The sequence below is a fragment of the Leptidea sinapis genome, chromosome 29, assembly GCF_905404315.1.
Source record: "Leptidea sinapis chromosome 29, ilLepSina1.1, whole genome shotgun sequence".
Lineage (NCBI taxonomy): Eukaryota > Metazoa > Arthropoda > Insecta > Lepidoptera > Pieridae > Leptidea > Leptidea sinapis.
In genome coordinates, this window is record NC_066293.1 from 1,617,212 (window position 1) to 1,640,313 (window position 23,102).

At 36.1% G+C, this 23,102-nt stretch overlaps 1 protein-coding gene across 1 annotated transcript in view; it reads right to left on the minus strand.

Moving 5' to 3' along the window:
• Positions 1–4,677: 4,677 nt before the first annotated feature.
• LOC126973262 (RNA-binding protein Musashi homolog 2-like) overlaps positions 4,678–23,102 on the minus strand; it is a 113,217-nt gene continuing 94,792 nt past the window's right edge. The window contains exons 2-4 of the mRNA XM_050820473.1: positions 19,885–20,030; positions 16,326–16,510; positions 4,678–11,597 (exon numbers count right to left, since the gene is read on the minus strand). Coding sequence (XP_050676430.1) covers positions 10,914–11,597; positions 16,326–16,510; positions 19,885–20,030 — 1,015 coding nt within the window. The 3' untranslated portion in view covers positions 4,678–10,913. The remainder of the gene's footprint in view (positions 11,598–16,325; positions 16,511–19,884; positions 20,031–23,102) is intronic.

Here is a 23,102-nt window from a genome sequence, read left to right on the forward strand (position 1 = left end):
TGCACAGTGCGGTTTTCAATGATCTTTCTTCAACGTACCAGTACAATGCTTTTGAATGAGCTTCCTTGTGCAGTGTTTTAGGGACAATACGATATGGGTACCTTCAAAAAAAAGCTCGTACACCATACTTAAAGGCCGACAACGCTGTTGTGATTCCTCTGGTGTTGCAAGAGAATGTGGCTTTGAACACTTATTTTTTTTTATGAAAATAAGGGACGAGACGAGCAGGACGTCCAGCTGTATGTATGGTAATTGATACGCCCTGCCCATTACAATGCAGTGCCGCTCAGGATTCCTGAAAAACCCCAAAAATTCTGAGCGGCACTTCAACTACGCTTGTCACCTTGAGACATAAGATTTTAAGTCTCACTTGCCCAGTAATATCACTAGCTACGGCGCCCTTCAGACCGAAACACAGAAATGCTTACACATTACTGCTTCACGGTAGAAATAGGCGCCGTTGTGGTACCCATAATCTAGCCGGCATCCTGTGCAAAGGAGCCTCCCACTGGTAAACTTAACACCAAGTGACTCGTGCGCTCGTTTGTCCTCCTTTTCCACAAAAAAAATGGAATCCTGACAATTCAAGCAGCTCTACGTTGCACGTGTTAGATTAATATGCTTAAAAACTATTTCTCGTAACCATTCTAACATACGTGACCAAATGGTTTGGGCTAATCCAGGAATGAAACGCGTACAATTCATGAACAGGCCGAGGATGCCTCATAGTCCAAACTTAATGTAGGTACTGTCTCGCTTTATTGATGACCAGTTTTTTCGAAGTCAATCTGGCCTTTCCTTTTTGATTACCGCAGAATTGGGAATCGCTCAAAAGCAACTTAATAATAATGTGCCTTATTTATGACCATAAGGGACGTGACGAGCAGGACGTTCAGCTGATGGTTGTTGATACGTCCTGCGAATTACAATGCAGTGCCGCAAACCCAAAATTTCTGAGTGGCTCTACAATAATTGCGCTCGTGGTCTCTTGAGACATAAGCTGATGTTAAGTCTCGTTTGCCCAGTAATTTCACTAGCTACGGCGCCCTTAAGACCGAAATACAATAATGCTTACACATTACTGCTTCACAGCCTATTTAAGGCCTTAGCCACAGCTCGCTATTCTTTGGCTGTTCAATATTTTGTAATGAATCATCGACAGTATTGCCACGGCGTGTAACGAGATTAATCTTCTTGAATGTCCTCCTTCATTGAAACTATACTAGGGTTATATCGATAGAACTGTGGGCTTTCACCACTTTATGCTTCTATATATTCTTCTTCTTTTTTCTTCCAAGTTATGGGCATAGTCAAATCAAAAATCATTTATTGTTTTTCATAGAGGTCTCTGCTATCCACGTTGTCGTGCTCACCATCAGCAGTTGTTGCATTCCGCTATATTTTAATAAACCTCATGAAAACTGGGATATGTTGCTATGGATTCGAATTTGGTAACTTTACTTACCTCGTAGCAGTAGTAGTCTGAAATTAAAAAGTAGTTTTCGTTGTTGTCATAAATTTGCTAATTCAACGATAATAGAGGATTGTAATAATTAAATAATACAACATTTGGAATTAAAACAGATATATTTTAACCATTGTATGCGATAAACCAACTCACTTTTCTACTAATTATGACTAGAAACTTACTAAGCGTGGCTGTTTTCAAAATTAAACAAATAATCACAAAAGATAAAACGGAGAGAAAAACAACCACACTTAAACTATATGGCAACACAGTATTCCATAGACAACTTATTTTGTGTTAGTAGTTGTAAATTCTATGTTGCCACAACATGTAAAAAATCTAAATGTACTTGTATACATTCCATAATATTGTGAATTACAAACATACTACTGCTAAATCCTGTATGTATATAAGAAATATGATAATATTTAGGTATTAATGAGCTTACAATACAAATTCGTGGGTTTGTTTCGTTATAAATCACGACAGGTTTGCTGGCGGTGATTCCATATCGATAAATAGTATTAATTGAAATATCGTAGCGAGAATTATTGATATGATCATTTAGATTTGACCACTAAAGGAAAACAAGGCAGTGAGATGTACTATGATCGGCAACGATGCTAAAGATGACATTTTCAGCACTTTTTGTTAGGTATCAAATTCGGGTCTGAGCGTATTATATTTTTCACATAGGTAAATCAATTCGATCAAACATTAAATAATTTTTGAATCTCCTTACACCTTGCGATATCAAAAGCCCCACGGTGTTCCTATTTACTAATAAACACCAGTTCTTTTTGATAGTTTGCCCTGCGTACAATGATGCCACCTTTATGAGTAATTAAAACTCCCTAATTTGATACTGTAGGTTTGGTCAGTACCATTGTGAATCTTGTTTTTTTTTTTAAATACTTTCAATTTAATTCTTTCACCTCTACATCTAGGTTATTTAAATAAATACAAAGGAAACCTATTTACTTACTATAAACGGGCATAGATATTGTATGAAACTGAGTTTGCCGCGCTTTTTTAAAAATAGCCTCACTGCCTTGAGCCCAGTGTATTCATACCCACTAATTATAGAAGAAGAATAAAACTTTAAAGACATCACATTTTAAGGCTATCAAATATTATAAGTTATCCAAACGTCACCATCAAAGCTTGAAACCCATCGAATTATTAAAACTACGATAAAACTATATCTCGTTAATTTCAAATATTAAATACTTAATTTCAAGTAAGTACATAAATGCACACGATATGCCAATAACAATTATAAGTACATATTTACAGTGTAAAAACAACTAATAATAATAATACTTACGCGATCGTTGTGATAAATCTTTTGAGAGTGCTTCTGTTTTTTTTTATTATTAGAGCACAAACGAGCTGGAGCTAATTCAATAATAGCATTTGCAACTCACAATGCCACGTATGTCATACACCGATTATTTTGTACGGGAGTAAATAGTATACCTATCTAAAAAATGCCACACAAATAAAGCAGTAAGTATTGCTGTAAGAGCCCATTGAAAAACGGTTTTCTTTTTAAGTCAATGTCAGCTTTAGCTTCGGCTATACACTTTTTGTTACGGAGGCATCATATTTAGTGCTAGACTACTAAATTATACAAAACACAACGACCGCGTATAACTATCAAACGGATACAATAAGATTCAGCGTCAAAAAACAGTGGATGAACCAAATACGTTTAGATGAAATGATTTTTAATTCAATTAGGTACGTAAATGAAGAAACGAGGGAAGTATATTAATTAGTTCCTGATAGTAAAAGATATCCAGGAACTCCTCCTGGGCGAAAGAAACGCTGTAGATTAGAACGTGTCACACAAAGGCGCTCTGATTTCATTCAATTATCCTCCAGTGATTGTTGTATAAACTTGATCTGGAGTAACAATATACCTACTTAAACTTTTTTAAGATCGTTATGTTATGAAAATAACGAGGATCAAATGCAGCAACCTTTTGGTTTAAATTTTTTAATAAAGATATTAAACGGAAGGACAGAACTATTCATAATAATTTCGTTCGCCCATAAGATTGTCTAACGATCACTTGGTTATCTCATGTTCTACACACACTCAAATACTACAAAATATAAAAAGCACTTGTTTAAGTCAAAATCAATGAAGTATAATTTTAAGAACAGTTTAAAAAATTGACAACGGTTTGAAATGACGTAAACAATTGCTGTACAGAATAAAAATCTAGTGCATCCCAGCTCAACGGGATAGTAAAAAATACACTATGTGAGGTATTTTTTAAATATCAAATGTAATATAATTCAAATAAAAAACCAAACTATGGGCAAATCCGTTTACTTTATGCCACAGTATTCAATAATGTGTATTTTAACATTTATAGCAATTTTCATAATTAAAGATCGAGATAACTCTGATGCTCACTGATGACAAACATTTGATATTTAAAACGCCAACATGTGTGACTATTCAGTCTATTATTCAAGGAAGACACGTCCAAAATACAGATATACTTTGTACTAAGGGGTACTAGTTCCGTTTATTTGTCAATCACATTTTCTCTCTATATAAATCTACAGTTAATACGGTCTAACGGGTACACGCCCCTTCAAATTCAACGGTTCAAATAAGATATTACAAAAAATATTGTCTCCATTTCCCAACTAATTTTTGGTCCGTCATCTACGACTAGTAAAGATCTAGCATTTTAAACGACAAAGCAAATGTAAATCAAAATCAAGTAATAAGGCACAATGCGATTGTGTCTTCGGGGTTCATAAATTCGATATGCCATTTGTTCTAAAAATATTCTTACTACACTACGGTAAATAGTTACTAAGACTCCAAAATTCTAAGCGACTTTATAAACTCACAATTAACAAAAAACTATCGACTACATTTGAAACCCAGCACCCAAAACCAATTCTAATCTACTAAACTATATACTGGGATGCACTTCACTAAGGGTTCGAGAGAAAAAAGCATGTATTGTCTATGATAAGTCTTCGGTCTTCCGGACGCCGCTAGATCACTTCTCGGGTTCATGCATTCTGCTACAGCTCCTTCCCTGTCATGCAACGTCGCAAATCCAACTATGTATAAATACTAATCTACCGAAATCTTGGTCGTCCAGTTCGGGGAATGTACTAAGATCTACTTTAAAAAATCAAAGGTACGGAAGAAGCGGTAAAAATGAAAGAACAGCTGTGTTTATTACTCTTTATTTCTAAGTGAAGATGAATTAATTTATATAGGCGTTGAAGGAGGCGCGCGGTCCATCGACCCACTAGCTAACGGAGTCTTTACACAAACCATACAAACTAGCCTCACGGCGTAGACTACACTTAAAATATAAAATAACATTCAATTACTTATCACTTGAAGCATGATGGGGGCCATTTGACTATACAATATTATTTAGGCCTTCTCCAAGATCAATTTTGTGTGCCCTTAAATTGCCACCTTTAAAAATTTAAATGTGGAATCATTCACGTTATACCAAATTGCCGAACTTGTATCCATCGGGTATCATATTGGCAAGTTTAACGTGAACGATTCCAAACTAAAATTTAAATAGTTAATTATTTCCCCAACATATTTCCAAATTTACCCATCGTTTTTTTCACCATCAGTAGTTTGTGGCAGTGACAGCCAAATACTATTGTACTTTCATAAACTACAATGTATAAAAATCAAAGAAAAGTAATGTCAAAATATACAGCCACTATAAGAGCCCATACCTCATCGAGCGCCCTGGAGTTTCAGGCCTTTGCAGCAGCTTACATGACAGCTTTTGAAAACGTAGACATATTTTAGTCAATGACAAGGGAAGCAAATCACAGGCCACAGGTCTGTAAACGTGCACAATTCGGAAATGTTACCATTTCTATAGATTTGGTATTTTATTAGCGGTCGACATAATATAACAATAAGTACCTACAGTACGATACAGAAGCTACATGCTTCTGTATCAATAGTATTTACTTTGTTTCGTTCTTTGCTAGGTGCATTGTTAGAATAATTCTATATAATGCATCATTGGATTGATTCCAAACAATCAGATTTCTTGTATATTTATTAAGGTAGATGCCATGGTATGTTATCGAGACGCACGGATGAGCTAGAGCACTAAGGTACTACAGAAACGTCAGAGAAAAAAATAACTATCTACAGACTACTCCACATCTTTCTACAAAATAATACATAACTATTTATTACGACTAAAATCTGCAATAAATATATATTAATTCTTACACAAATTGACTCTTTGACAAAAAAATATTTTATAGAAAAATATTCACAAATGACATTCGATGCATAAAATGGGGTAAATTGGAGTCGCTTGCTAGAAATCACCAAATGAATTGCTGAAATTTGAAAAATAAACATGGCCGCACGCCCCAAGCGGCAAACATTCTACGAATAAATCTTATCAAACGTCAGATAAAATACAATAATTATATCAACTTGCTACCGAATACATTGACCTATTATATAAAAATATTATATGCGAGTGTATATTATGTAACTCATCTTATAATAAATATCGTCCAACCGATTTTTTCTCCGAGTCGCTACTATTTTTAGATATAATATGCTGACATTTACAATAATTCTAAAGTTGCCAGATACTAAAAGAGTCCCCCATTATGATAAATTAATAATCAAAATTAAGGGTGGCACGTCTATGTCTACAAAGCCATAGAAAATGTTTCGGTTGAACGACTGTTAACTCAGGCAGTGTATAATCTAGCGGGAATCTTGACATACACTGCCGCCGGTTACCACAATTATTGCTTTCGATTACTTTATATACTTATTACATATTATGTAAATATTCAAAATCACTACACTACACACTACTCTAGCATCTGGAAACACACAACATAATTGTTATGTGATATGTTTCACAATTATTATACAGACAGAAAACTTGTATTATCATTGCCTTTCATAATCTGTATAGTCCACATACTTCTGGAAATGCGTTCTTGACACCTATAACCGCACGTGCTCCGGTGTATGGCACTGTCAAAGCGAAAGAAAATGGCCAAGAATTTGTTGTTGAGCAAGTACCACTACACTATGCAATTCGTCAAACCCCGATTTTTAAAACTTAATTAACTTGACTAGAATGGTATCTTAGACCTAATGAAAGAGAGACAGGCTTATATCGAAAAGACCACTTCAATCGCCTTATCTGCAAATAATTGCGTTGTTGATAAAAATAGTAAGTATTATTGGTTATTTTGATTTCTCTTTTGTTAATGTTAAGCTATTAGGTATTTTCCTCAGATAAAGGATAATTAGTATTGTTGAACAGACCAAATTTTCTCTAAGAGTCTATCAGTTGCATTGGTCTAAGAATGGAATGTATTTTACGGCAAACAGCGTCTAGTTGGCAATGCTTTTTATTGTCTCAATCTTATCTCTACTCCGGTGTTTTGGCAACTGATCTGGCAAGACAATTGTTGCCTGCCCTTGTCTTTCGATGAGCAATTTAGTTTGGCAAATGATTTGAAATAAGGAAGACAAAGGCCTCAAGCGAAGCGTCACTACATAGGTCTACACTACGTGTCTTAATTTTCGCATCAGCACGTTTCACAACCAAAGTGTGGTTAACGCGTGAAATTGACAGTGATTTTGGAAGATATAACCTTACGTATTTCATGCCAACCATGCCTCATCCAAAATTCTATTGTTAGTGACGACAGTTTATATACTACAATGTACCATGCCCCGATTATCTGAGAGACCCCACTTCTCAACAATTTCGCCCAAAGTGGGACCACATACTATGCACTCGAAAGCTCAACGTGCATAAGCTCATGAGGTAAGTGCAACCATCTAGAATCGGTTCTATGAAATAAAACACACAGTTCTAATATTATCATGTAATGACATTACTAAGTGCTCAATACAAGTTATGAGCCAACTAAATACAAACTACTTCTAACATACCAAACTTCGAATAAGTGTTACTTATATTATAAGGTGTTTTAAAAAATATAAATACTATATTAGGCATTGAAGTAGTGGAAAAGCCTACGGGCATACCGCTACTTCATATACATAAAAATAAAGAAAAAATTAAGTACATTTAAATAACATAGAAGCCTGCTACCCGCGTTTCGCTGTGTAGCGATCACGGAGGGCGGTGACGTCACATACACAAAACAGACTAATACTGAAAATTATCGGAGAAATAATATACAAAAGGTGTATCACTCCGCTGATGCTGCGTTTCAGGTTACTACGCAGGTAATGAAGCTGCCAGTTTAGAACAAATAATATTGAAATAAAATATTCGATATGTAGGAAAAGATCGGAAATTTTAAATTCAAATATTAAAAATTGGTGTTTTATTTTGTATTTTTGGGTGGGTCGAATAATCTTTCGAATGTATTTGCACTGACACTAAATCCTTTGAACGGTACGCATTGGTATATCCATGGACTATGAAAATCATTGCATAAAACTGTTGAATGTATTAAAAAAAACGGAACCATTTTGGATCCACTCATTGAAGTTAAAAAATTTGCATTAGTGTTTGTACTCATAAAAAACAAGATTTTTCTATCAATGGAACTAGTAGAGCTATAATTCCAATTGATACCTATCTGATTTACGAGATATTGCTAAAAACTATTATTGTATCAACGCGCGCCAGATCCACCCAAAAAATTATGTATATAAAGGTTATCAACTAAACCGTTTACAATGTATTCAAACCAACACCACTTTCTAATTACACAAAAACACACGGAAAAGCATTCCAAACTAAAGTATACACAGTAAACGCAGCAAAAGCGTGTAATAATCTCTGAGGGCACTAATCCTACTTAATATAAGAATACTGGTATAAGTATGTGTAAGATAAATTAATTAGCTTCAAGTTTGTTGTCTACCCGCCAATCTCTGGTCTGAACTGTCGCGTAAACGGCCATTCGTTCCCTGGACACCGTGCAAGACGGACGTGTGGACAACGAGATTGAAGCATACGAGTGATAAGTGCAGCCCTGATTTGTTTCACATATTTTAAACTAGGCAAAGCAGGGCTACGTTTATATGAGCCGACCTGATCAGGAATGTGGCCGTCAAAGCTACTGCATGCATTTTGCTCTACAATATCACCCTGTCTCTGCCTGGCAAATGAAAGATGCCCCGATAATGAAGAAGTTGCCATTAACTGTATCATTGGCAAGTCATGCACGGTACTTTTCTGTATTTATTATATTTAAGTTTTATCTTTTTAAGTACATAAAGGTTTAAGTTAATGACAACTTTTAAGTACTCAATACAAGAGAAGAATACTGTTTAGGAAGGACCAAGTCCCCGATAATTTCGACTTAAAACTAGAAATTGCACAAACACAACCATATATCGTCTTTTAATTATTCATATTAATACTTTTCTAATCACAGTATATATATATATTAATGTTTCGAGTATTGCTTTAAAAGTTATTTATAAGAAAATTTCTAACTACCCTACAACTACGACGAAGATTTATTAAGTACAAATAAATAGGACTTTTAAATTTTAAAAGTACTTACCTCCAATGGCAAAAGCCTCTGACATACTTTAATATGCGGCAAGAATAAACAAGCATCAAGTAAAGTTATAGAATCAAAATAATAACGACACCAGCGCTAGCTATGAATATAGAATCAATTGTTGGCAGTAATCTGCCTTGAGCTGCAAGCATACTTTGAACACGTATAATCCCGCGCGTTAATATAGGAACAGGCGACCATCTTGATGACATCATTGTGACTTCTGACACTTCACAAGTTCCTTTGGCTGACAGCTGCGTGCTGAAGTCACGCTGTCGTTAATATTACATTCACTGAGTCTGTTTTAGGCCCCGTACCAGGCAGAGACAGGCAACGTCTACGGCTGTAATACTTATATTATTGTCATTATACACACTGGGTGTTAGTAATTAGCATTCCTTGATAAAACTAATTATAAACTAAGACGCCCAAATAGAGGCCGATCAAGCTAATTGTTATGATGCTCTGCTTGCGTCCATACCAAATGAAATGATCCTAGATTTGGGACACATCCATGAAAATTTTACTTTTTTTTGGCAAGAAGTAGGCTGACAAGAATTGTTTACGTTACCGTAACGCCAAAACTAGATAGCATAGTGAAACAGAGTAAATATAATATGGAAAGATCTATTTTTGTTAAGAATCTATTGTTAAATGGCAATTCGTTTACTTTCTCCCAAGTTAAATATAGTATGAAGCTTTCTTCTAAATTTGCCTATTGCGCATCAAATACTGTTAAAGTGCTAAAGGAGGAGAGGATATCGAACGCGAGCAAGTCCTTTACTATTAAACATAATTTTGCATGGAATGAAATAATCATAACAATGAGATTATCAGCCTCGATACATCGCATACAGGTCGAGAAACGACAGTACGAGCGCACCGAACGTGGCTTTTGAGAGATATATTTTATAGCCTCACAAGTAAAACCTTAATTTAAGATATAAGTAATAAATAATAGAGATTAACTACCCTCAATAAATCACTTGTTATGTCGCCATGATCGACTGAATCAAATGTAGAGTAGAGAACATAAATTGAATGTTGCCATCTCCAAAAACCACGCGTGCGTTTGGGCGTCGTCTAAATCACACAATGGCTAAGTATGTATAAGTGATTGCTTAATGTTGGGTTAGATATGTGTGTGTGAGCTGCGGCGGACGCCGAGTGACGTCAGACATCGACGCCAGCGTGACCTCTGCTCTATTCGCGAGAATAAAACATTTTTATGCAATTGATTCAGTTTCCACATTCAAACAACGCCCCGAGCGAGTTCCCGTTTCAGTTTTAATGACGGTGCGCGACCTACATTCTGTTTAAAAATCCCATTCAACGCACCGCCGTCTCGTCTCATCATTTTAAATCAGCGAGTCACGCCACGCCAGCGCCCATTCAAAATAAACATTAAAAACGTTTGGCACAATTTTGCGAATCGAACATGGCACGGAGTCATAATACTGTTTGAGTTCTGCCAGAGAGGGTCACGCGGCGTCCGACCGCGGGTTTATTGTATAAATAAACAATATAGCTGCAATGAGATTCACTCCTCGACTACATCACTACCGTCTCGTGCCGCCGTGCACTAACACTACGCTAGACAAGGTTCGAGACAACAAGAGATTAGTAACTCCAAACTAAACTATCTGAGATCTTCGCCTTATAAATTAAAAAATTAATAGAAATGCGTCATCTTTGCTTCGGGTCCCGCATCGGGCCAATTATTGCTCACAAATTGACTAAAGCTAATCGATGAGCCGAGACATCGGCGAAACGACGACCACGACTCGGCAAGACCGCCGCATCCGTCAAATGAAGTCGTAGGAACTGTTGTTTTGGAAACGAAACACCGCGAGCGCGGCGCCGCCCGATCCGCCGGGACGTCGGCTTAAATGTACATGGGCACTCCGTACATGGCGCTCCAGTCGATGCCCTGGAAGGAGGACATGTCCACGCCGGCCAGCGAGTAGGCGGCCCCGAACTGGGGCAGGGCGGGCGCGGGGGCGGGCGCGGGCGGCGCCACGAGCGCGCCGGCGGACGGCAGCGCGTAGGGCGCGTAGCGGTAGGCGTGCGCGGGCAGGGCGGCCTGGTGCACGCCGCCCACGGCGCCCACGCCGCCGTACACCAGGCCGCGGCCCGGCCGCAGCACCAGCCGCTTGCCGATGGCCAGCGGCGCCGCCGCCACGGCCTCCTTGGGCTGGGCTCGCTTGCACTCCACCTTCTTGTTCTTGATCGTGTGGAAGTGGATGTCGCACACGCGCTCCACGGCCTCCTCCGAGTGGAACGTCACGAACCCGAAGCCGCGGTGCCGCTTGGTCTGCTGGTCCATGAGCATCACGGCGTCCTCCACGAGGCCGAACTGCGAGAAGTAGGCGCGCACCTCTTCGGCGGAGGTGTCCTGGCCGACGCCGCCGACGAATATCTTTTTGGTCTTGGTGGGTTTCGGCGCGGATTTGGGCGTGGCGTGTTTGGGGTCGATGCGCTTGCCGTCCAGCGTGTGGACCGGGACCGCCAGCACCTTGTCCACGGACGAGGCCTCCTGAAATGTGATGAAGCCGAAGCCGCGCGACCTCTGCGCGCGGCCCGCGCTCAGTACTGGGGGCACGCCCGGACGACATTGGCGCCCGCTTCACGTTCAACAAAGAGTCCCTCTTCATCATTACGCTGACAGAACTGTTTCTTTACGAAATTAATCGATAAAATATGGAAGTCTTAAAGTCCGTTTCTCATCAGGGGTGTGACAGTGACAACACACACTTGATCAAGAATAAGGCAAAGAGACGCCTCTTGGAATACGGGGCTAAATTTCGATTTCTTGTTTACTCAAGAAAAATAAAAAAACTGCAATTATAAATCCAGTACTACCAACATTAAAAACCAAGGCAACTCTTTGTGAAGCGGACTATACCAATGATGTCCAGGTATAATTTAGTGTCATGCAAAATACTAAACACTTTAATAATTACGTTTACAATAGATTTTGCAGGACACTAGAGATTTAAAAGCTAAAGGGTCAACTATACATGTACCTACGATTATCAAATACTGCAAAATGTATTTCTCATCAAAAGGGATATACAGGGCATATTAATTACATCATGCTTATTGTTACAGACTAATTGATTGTATCTATAAATATGACCAATTTGCATAAATATCGATAAATATGTTGATCAAAATGTTAGTAAGTGCCATTAAGTACGAAGATGCGAAAATACGGTTAAAAATCACTTTCTATCTTAAAAATACATGTTTGAAAACCCAATCTATACTGTGGTCTAGCTAGATACCGCGACCGGTATCCTACCGAGCACTTAATATTTTTCTACCACTTTTAGAGAAATTTACAAAATCCAATTTGTCTATACTAAGTATACTCATAGTACTAGATCTTCATCGAGGTTAATAAATCTCAAACACACAATGTAGCTATACAATACTAATGTAGGTAGTTTGAAAGAATAAAATCCGAGTGTTGCCGCATCATTGAAATGTTGGTCCACTACCAAAAAAAAAACAAAAATTTAAGCTAAAATATTTAAAAAATAAGATTAATTAACTTATAAAAAAATATTTTTACTTCGCCCACTAGATTGTCTATTACTTTAATCAATTTACTTGAAAAACTAATTACCATTTTATTATAGCGAGAACAAAAGAAACTCAACCATATATTATTGATAAACTAAAGTAGCAACACAGAGTCTTAAAGCGATCATAGCTGATAATGTAGTGGACGCCATTTCCGGTTACTGATCTCAAATGCAACCAAACTCGTGTCAAAATAAGTTTGCATTGTCTATGCCCAGTAATCTATAATGTTAGTGAGTCTAGCATGCCAGTACCTGTACCCATTGTTACAACCCTCTAGTCTACTGCACCATAAACAAAATTTATTCACAGCATGTTTTGTCGAAATTATTTTAAATAAAAACATCTCGATTACTTAACTTGCAGTACGCGTATGATGAAAGCATCTAATATGTTATGTTGATTGTTTTAATGCCTGCGGTAGGCATTGAAATAATACGTTATAATATGTCCCAAACTTTGACATAATAATTATTGATTACTACAAGGCTACATTATCTCCGGAGCCTCGCTGGAACGTGAAGCCCCCTCCCATTACTCTTTCACCCCCTCACGCTCGTCCTGTTGCGTCAGTACGGTTTGTAGTTTCATTACCGTTAGGGACATGTGATACTTTCGTACTATCACTGTTTAGTTTTAACGTTTGTTGTAATACTTCTGTAGTATCTGTTGTTCTGTATCGCTTTAAAAGTTCTACAAGAAAAATATACTATTTTTTTACGTAACCCAGATTCTTTCATTTGTTTTTATTATAATATTAATAATAATCAGCATCACAACATAGCACCTTTACATCAATCAATATTACTGATAAAATCTTTTTGCACACCGTAACAAAGCGACGTCATCGACGTCGGGTCCAGAGATAATTTAAATTTAATTTAACTAACACGAAGTTGTTACTACACGGTGTTCATTATTTATATTACTTTTGTTAGTAATAGTGACCAGACGAGCAAGACAAGAGGTTCAGTGTTTACCCGGTGGTGATACGACCCAAGTCAGATAAATATACAGATCATAATAGAAGTAATTAAGAACAGGATTCGGTATTCAAATAATGAGATAAATATTTTTGCGCGTTAAGAGTGTTTGGTATGTTCCGACTGTTTTTGGCACAAAAATTTTGTTTATGGCACACAACCCACGCACCAAGAAATCCTAAGAGTTTAGACTACCTAGTGTCAGACCTAACTATATCCACAGTAACTGATAACTGACCGATTGGCGAATGTCTCCGTCTTCAATAGTCTTTAATTAACTGTTCGCAACAAATATATCATTAATAAGGTTAATAGATACTTATAGCATTCATAATTGATTGGGGGCTTACACATTGAGAAACAGCAAATTTTTGTAAATATAAGTAATCGAAGGAAAATACGTAACAAATAAATATAATTGTTTTTATTTCAAAGAGCGATATCCCAAGCCAATTTGATAATAAATGTAAATCACTGGGGCTTAGCTGTAAAGTATATCCACGATGGAGAGTCGAACAGGCGTGCCAAGAATTACGAACTATGCGTCATAGGGCTGTTAGCTTAGCGGGGACACCCATTGAGTTAAGAGTAGTTAAAGAGTGCCAGAGACACGGTTATGTTATCATACAGTATTGTAACTCAGCCCTGTCCTTGAATTACTACCTAAGCTGGCGTATGGCCGCGTGGATCGTAAACAGCGGTAGGGCTGTCCGTCTAGAGTATTTTAAGAAACTCAAGTAGAGTTTCTTTCCAGTTTTGTGATTGAAAATACAATATTTCTTATTAAAAATTTAGTTGTAAATGAAGTAGGAAGCGGTCATTAATAAGATAAGCTTTATTCCAGAGGTTTACTCTACTTGCACTTCTGCGAGGCAATAAAATGAAAAGACTACAAAAATTAGCATTTATATTAAATGGTAAATTTGAAAATTGTAAAAAAAAACTATTCAGCACAAAATACATTCGACTGGTGTACTGAGTGTCTACCGAACTTGAATCTCGTAGGTATAACCGGCGTTGCGGCCGTATGTATGAAGATAAAATACTGTATGAAAAACATTACCGTGCCAGAGACGCAATTTCCGGAGACACAGGTTCACATAAATATTGGCACACATAACAATTTAAATATGCACCACCAGGTTTAAATTATCAAAAAAAAATAAAATCGAGTTGTGTAGAATAGTTGAGTCGTAATATAATCTGATCGTAAATATGGAGTTTTATTTTGTGCTGAAAAATAACAGAATTATGTACTACTTAATAGAGTTATCAAAACTCCTGCCTGAATGTGAATGTGTGGAGGGAATGCTCCCGATGGCGGGAAGTGTGCAGCGTGGCGCGAGGAACTCTTGACATTTATTTTTCATTTTATAATTAATGGGAACTGATAAACCATTTTATTTAAATATAACGGTGATTATATTTTCACTGAATTATTGCATGGGTTTCAGGCTGAGATTACTTAAACTTGACTCACGTAAATCTTAGCTGAGTGCGATGAAACGCTAACTTGACTTTGGGATTGGGCTATCTTAGCTTAACCAAAGTATAATTTCAGATATCAAATGACTACAAATACAAAAAGATTATGCTGTGCTTGTACTCAGCTAAGTTTTACGTAAGTAAAGTCTGAGCAAAGTCTAAGTACGATCTATAGACTCAGCCTTAGAAATTTCGCCGTCCGACAATAGATGTCGCGTGATCTTGCTTGATAGCTATACGAGTTAGATTGCTGGGAAACTGGTGTTAGGAGTTGGAAAAAGAATGTGTGAAAATTTAATGCAACTGGAATTACCATGTTATGTAACTTGTTATACCTATTTGCATGTAAGACTATTTCTCAAAAAATGTTTTAACAAGTATTGTAATACCCAGTTCTTTCAAGTTATGTGTGTGGAAAAGGTTCCGAAAGCAGTAAAACCGTTTACAGTTTTAAGTTTTAATGGAAACATATTTTTAGGGAACAAGTGACGTAAATGACATAACAATATGATCGAACATAAGTGACCTTAAGCCCCGAACACATTGCCCTGTCCGGGACGCTTCTCATACGTGACGCCGGAGCCACGCCGCGCCGCATGTTGGAGTAAACGAGTTAATATCGCGCATACGTCGCCATTTTGATTAAACTACACGATGCTCACTGTCACGTTACTTGCACTGGTGTTCGGTTCAAATGTGCATCTTAATCAAAATCACTATTTCATTAAGGTCAAGGATGACACTTATGAATGTCAAAAGACATACTTTTTACCATTTTGTTGTTGTTGCAAAAGTTGAGCTTGAAGTGGCAACAAACTCAATGCCTCTCTTTTAAATCAACATATATAGCTTTATCGTTTTATAAATTAATTTTAAAACAATATTACACGATTAATTTAAATAATTAAATGTGAATTATAAAATTTAGAAGATTTAAATAAAATGAAAAAAATAAAAACCTAAATAAAATGATAGTATAAATAACACTTTAATAAACTTTTTTGTTAATTTTAATGAGTTTCTCAATATTAAAGTTAAAAGTAAAATGTTTAAGTTTCCTTGCAAAAGTTTTCGTCAACTATGACCGTTGCTTTACTATTTAACTCGGCATCAATAAGTCGTTCACGCTTACAGTGCGTCGCTGGCTCCGACACAATGTACAAGAAGCTTAAGACTTTAAAAGGAAGGAAAAAAATTTTTTCTCCAACTAGCCTCACCTACATCTGGTGTTCAATATATACCTGGGTGACGGGGTCTTTCATGATCAGCACGTCAGAGACTGCACCGAACATAGCGAAGTACTCGCGCAGCTTCTCTGAGCTGGTCTGCCAGCTCAAACCTCCCACAAACAGCTTACTGGGGGATGGTGAAGCCGACCCCGCGCCCCCCGCTGGGCTGGAGCGTCCCGAAGAGGGCGACGCCTCCGCTGCAATTCAAATTCAAATATTTTTATTTAAAATAGGAACCTGAGAAGAACAGGCGCAAAAAACTTAGCAGGTTTCTTTCTTTTTTATAAAAATACTAGCTGACCCGGCAAACGTTGGTTTGCCATATAAAGTATAATTCACGCGATAGTTTTATAACTAATAAAATATTGCCTATATTATAGCCTGTACATCATTTTGTTCTATTGTCAATAGTTTTTACAGCGCACGCAAAAATAGGTTTTCGATTTTACACCTTGTGTTACAAAATAGCAATTTTATTACGGATCCCTAATTTTGAAAAAAAAAAACATAGCTTATAGCCTTCCTCGATAAATGGACTACCCAACACTGAAAGAATCATTCAAATCGGACCAGTAGTACCAGAGATTAGCGCGTTCGAACAAACAAACAAACAAACACTGCAGCTTTATATATTAGTATAGATGGTTAGTATTAAATCGTATCCAAAAACAATACAGTTTATAATTTAATAGCCTGAGGGCCTAACACTCAATTTCCAATCTGTGGTATCCTTAAGAAGGTCATTTATGTTATAGTGACCTTTACCACACAAACATTTTTTAATGATTCTCTTGAATTTCGTATTACACTTGTTTTGAACATTTTCTGGGACCTTGTTTTAAAAATATATACAAAGCACCACAAAAGACTTCTCGACTTATCCCAGCAGTAGGCATTATAAGTTTGTCTGTCCTTGGTGTTAACATTATAGTTATGACAGTTTCTAGCAATATCAATTATGCGCCTATGAACATACATAACATTATCAAGAATATATTGAGAGGCAACAGTCAAGATGTTTATTTCTTTAAATTTTGCTCTCAATGATAACTGCTACAATACATGATTTCTTAAAGGACATATTAACTAAATAAGGATGGAATTATAGGAACAAACAAGTAAAACCTGATGGTACTCTCTTACAACACTAGAGAAATAACAGCCGCATAGGATGGTGTCTGGTGATGGTGTCTTTTGAAAGTATCCATGACAAGTAGCCTTAGAAACATCACAAATGGAAGTTCAGGCCACATACTTGGAATAATGTCATTTAGCACTGCATTATGGAGAAAATCAAACAGGAATGTGACATACAAATGGTAAGAATAACAGAATAACATTATTTGAGTGTGGTCAGGTGGCGAAATTTGGAGGCTGGGATCAGGTCAAACAGTCTCTGTAACACATACCATGATAAATGCGGTAGGATTTCGAAAAAATAAATTTGAGAATTGATTAACATTTAAGTGTTCCCCTTAACTAAAGAACCAGAAACAAACTAAACTTATTTAGTTGGTGATTGTGATCCTACCAGAAGCTCAGATAGAACCAATTTTCTTCTAAAAAAGTCCTGAAATAATTTCCTAGGTTGTTCCCTCTGTCAGCCAGTTTAAGCTGTCTTTCCTTCTCTTGGTACCTTTGACTTAGTCCAATATAAGCCAGCTGTTATGGTTATGGAAAGGAACACCTAGGTCACAGTTAACCACTACCTCCACACATATGGGTGGAAGTGTGCTTCCATATTATGCTTCGTGTGTGAAGCATAATATATATGCTCCTCTCTACTTTCATATATACCCTTCCCTTTTCAATAACAGTCATCATCAACTAGCACACACACTGTACAAAACTCTCATATCTACCAAATTTATTATGCATCTAAATGATCACACTTTTAAAAATGGTTTCTTAATTATTACAAGCAATCACAAGATCATGTTATTCTAAATAAACACTATCTATGTTAGTTAATTTGAAATATAACACACAACCATATTGCCTGCCAATAGTAAATAATATATAATTCCCACATGTTGAGAATGGGCCATATAGATAAATCAACATAATGTATGTAGTAAAGTAATGTAGATGAAAAGATCAAAAGTTCTGTTTCAATGTACAGGGGTAATATTAACAATCTAAAACACTTTTTACAATGTGATCTAACTTTTGAAATATATTTTTTCTCTTTTCAGTCTCATTAAACCTGTAATTTGACTAGGTACTCTTCAAACCAAGACAAGTAGTTGTTGAACATTACTGCTACACTGCAAAAAAAGGTGCTACTGTGGCATCTACCCAACTTGTATCATTGATGTATATGTATGAGTAGCATCCTTTGCAAAGGATCCTCCCACCGGTAAATATATAATATATATAATCATGTTAATTCCACAAAATGAAAAGGTTCATAAACTTTTAATACCTAATCTTCTTAGTAACTCTTTTGCAGGGCAACAACAAAAAATATTTTTCAACAACAGGATACCAGAAAATGTTTCAAAATTCAAAAGATTTGTTGAAATACATCTATAATATAGTAATTATTGAAATTTCCATAACTGAAATGAATTTATTGAGGATCCCACAATTTCAGAAAGGGGCAAAATGTTTAATTAGGATAAATATAGTTATTAAAAATCAAAGCTCTCCTGACTATGTTAGTAAGTTCTAGTTGTCAATATCTCATCTTATATTAATATAATTCATTAAACCACTCACACCCCCTAATTTTATCAAGATTATTAATAGTAACTGGTAGAAAAAATATAGTAAAAATATAGTTGGGCCAGGCACATTTAATTAAAAAGGCCTTCTGAGTTACTTGCCAATTCTTCTCAGGTCTGAGGTGTTTCATTCTGTTAGGTGGTTCAGTTAATCTTAAATGCCAAACACCACTGTTTTGGTGACAAGAGATGTAAATTGTGATATTTACATTCTTAAATTTAAAATCAAAGAAACTCAGTGCACACATTATAATAAAAGTATTAAAGTGCTCACTCAAACCCATCAAGTGAGAATCATACCAATCCTTGGATGAGGGATAAACAATAGCTATTATTATTACCAAACAAACCAAATGAAACCATGTTTACACTAACAGATGTTAGTTTCTAACAAGATATTTAAACAAATAGTAAAGGAATAATAGAATAGTAAAAAACTAAATATGAATTCCTAAATAACTTACTTAACACAAAAAAGTATGGGATAACTAAGCAAAAACTTCTTAATAGGTACCATGAAAATCAAAATAATTTTAGATTATATAAGTAATGTATCATAGAAAAAAAAAGAGATATTTCCACATAAGATCTTAATTTTCATACCATACCTACTTAATTCAAATTTTACTATGCATGTTTTAGTTCCATTGTGAGAATTAGCATCAATGATTTTAGTGTGTATTTTTTAAAATTATATTATACCTATACTAGAAAAATATATAAATGCCAAACAATGGGGGGAAAATGTAGAACATCTAACCAGACCAAATCCCTACAAGATCAGTTATATTGGTAGGATATATGTACAATTTTTTTTATATAGATTTAATAAGTATAATACTCACTTATTTGTTGCACTGTAGTCTGTACGATTTGCTGCTGCTGTTGCTGATGTGCTGCAGCAGTGGCCGCTGCGTGGGCGGCAGCCTGAGCATTCAGGACATGCGCAGCTAAGTCTCCCTCAACCATCTCCAACCCGCCAAGAGCGCCGCTAGAATACACCATCATCTTTCAAACCGCACCACAAACTACTCAAACTTAAATTACGCAACTACACGCCTGAACAGTCGCGTCGACAGCGTTTCCAAAGAATTGACCGCGTCAGACGCTTTCTCGACAATGATAAAAACAAATGAAAAGCGCCCGGCTATCTATGTACAAACGACCAGTTACAAAACTCTTTTTATTTCATATTAACCGCAAAGAGAATTTAATCTCTTGATTAACGGCAACAACTAATTTCTAAATTATAGGTATATAACATTGGTCCATTTCATTAGGAAATCTTGTCTTACTTTTCAATTTCAAATTCGAAAAGTGCGATCATTATTAATATACTATAATAGTGTCTTAAAATCCAACTTAATTCACTTTATCTATTGTTGAAAATTTGAAATAAAAACTATTTAGTTGAATTGCAGTTCACCCGCCGTTTATTTTTGAAATGACTTGTCACGCATCTGTCAGATTAGAAATTTATATTTGACAAATTGACAGGTAAGCTTGTTAGCTTCTTGATATTGTAGGCGCGTTACGCGACACTAAATCTAAAGTTAGCGGACCATTATGAATAAGGGGGTAAAAGTATACGCCATCAAGGCAAACTATAATAATAATAAACGCGTGTGGCCTATGGGCACTGGAGTACACTTTTTTAGGGTTTATGTAAAATAATAAATAAAGCTGGCAAAGTTTTGCCTCTTTCTAAAAATATTTGAAATGTGTAAAATAACAAAGAAGAAAGGCAGGTAGCTCACTAAAAAGATTTTATAAAAAAAGAAAATACCGATCCACGCTCTTTTCATCCTGCTTCAAATATTTACGTCAGAATTCGGTATATTTTACAAGAACAGCAAACATTTCAGTTACAACACGGCTTAAACTTGTATCCAACTTTATTCTTGCTTTAGCAACAACGTTTATACTTAAAAAGAAAAGTTTATGCCTATTTGAAGTTTCTCTCAGAAATGAAATATAGTAAGCGGATAAGCTCGGGACTTGTCGACGTTTAAGTTTCCAATTTCAGGAAAATTCAACAAATGCGACTCAAATGTTCTATTTTAAAGTTAAGTTAAAGATTATAAATATGACATTAACCTTAATTTTATCGCAGGAGGAACGGAATCTAATTCTTACTTATTATTATAATATGAGGTATCGATATTATACACTAAGGATGTAACTGTTTAAATATTTTTAAATAAAATACTTAGATTTGTAAAAATTAATTGTATGGTACTGTTTTTTTTAATAAATCAAACGATTTCCAGAATTATATTTTATGCAAGCCATTGATACTAGGCAAGCATAAAAGATCACCTTACCTCACCTCACCTTAATGTAATATTATATACCAACTGTGAACGGAAAAATCCTCAAATAAAAGCTGATATGTTAAATTATTACATTAGGAATTAATAATCTTGAATAAAATAGTTTTGCAGTGTTCAAAATAATTGTAAAACTTGTGTGCAAATTGAACTGTGAATGCTGACTCCCTGGTATTTAATAACCGTGATGTAATGAAAATAGTTTGGTATCTGTTATAGTGGTGCTTTGAAATACTAGCTCATTTCTGAATATTGCTGCAACTGAAATTGTTGAAAACAACAACGTAGAAGTAATTTTATGAGCTGTGTTTGTCCGGGCCAGTACGTACTGCAGTATGATGTATTCGTCTTTTAAATTGGTATTTTTAAAGCGCATACACCTTCCCTAAAGAGTGGCAACGCTCCTGTGATCCTCCGGTGTTGCAAGAGAATGTGGGCGGCGGTGATCAATACTAGGTGACTCGTACGCTCGTTTGTCCTCCCTTTCCATATAAAAAAAATTGGTATTGAAATCAATAAGATATAGCTTCTAAGGATGTCTCGTGTAAAGTCCAAAACAATAATTGTCGAATTGGCTTCAGTAGAGTTTTACGTTACCTACTAACGCGTTCGTTAGGTCGAGGGTTATGTTGGGGTCGATGCTTCGGTGGAGGACGCGTATAGCCCCTAGCCGTGCGGTCGGGTGGGAGGGGCATTCTGCATGTAGCCTTAGATTAGATTATCTGTGATATTGGTTAACAAATCAAAGTAAACTAATTAGATAATTGGTGGTTGCAGGAATGTGACTGATTTCTGGTCAATTTCTACATTCGAGATTATTTTATTATATTTATTTTTCGCTTTTGATAATTCAATAACCGATTTATGGAACGTTTTGGTGGTAAAAATCGACCACGACAACAAAAGTAAGGCATGTAGTACATAATTTCTCGGTGATGATTCTTTTCGATTCTTTTTTAAAAATTGATTCTATCAGATGTTTTTTGACGGCATTTAAACACTTTCACCGCTTCGGAGGCAACTGTAGTTCTATGCCAAAGAAACGGCGCAACCAAACGAGAATTTAAACACTACGTTGGCGCAACTAAAACTCTCCCAGTTTTCCTATTAATCATGTAAGATTTCTATTATTCATCAGTTGAGTACTGAATAAGAGTTACAGCCATGGACTAAAAATATAGCTATATGGATAAGCAAGAGCGTGCAAGTGAGAAAAACATCTCGAAGGAGATATAGCAAGATAGAAAAGGAAAGTGAATATATTGTTACTGTTACCGATTTTGGTTGGCATGGTATAAACAGCCAGAAAAGTTGCTGTTTAGAATTTAAAATATTACACACATTGACAAATCAAAATTGATCACACATTATCGAGCTGTCCGGTCATCTAAATCTAAATATACATAGGCTGCACTAAAAGTATCGGGAATGGAATATTTCCACTGTTCCTGTCATATTAAAATCTTTTTAATTGAAAACTCCTTACTTTTAAAAATCGAACACCATTTATTTATTTAAAAAAAGATTCTCGGTCTTGCCACAAGGTCTTGTCAAACTTGTTTAGTCGTTGAGAAAATGGAATTGACTCGAGAAAATTCTAGAGCGATGATTTATTATGACTTTCGAAGTGGTTTAACACAAAAACAGTGTGTTGAACGGATGATTTCTGCATTTGGTGATGAAGCCCCATCCAAAACCACAATTTATCGCTGTTTTGCTGAATCCCCGTCAAG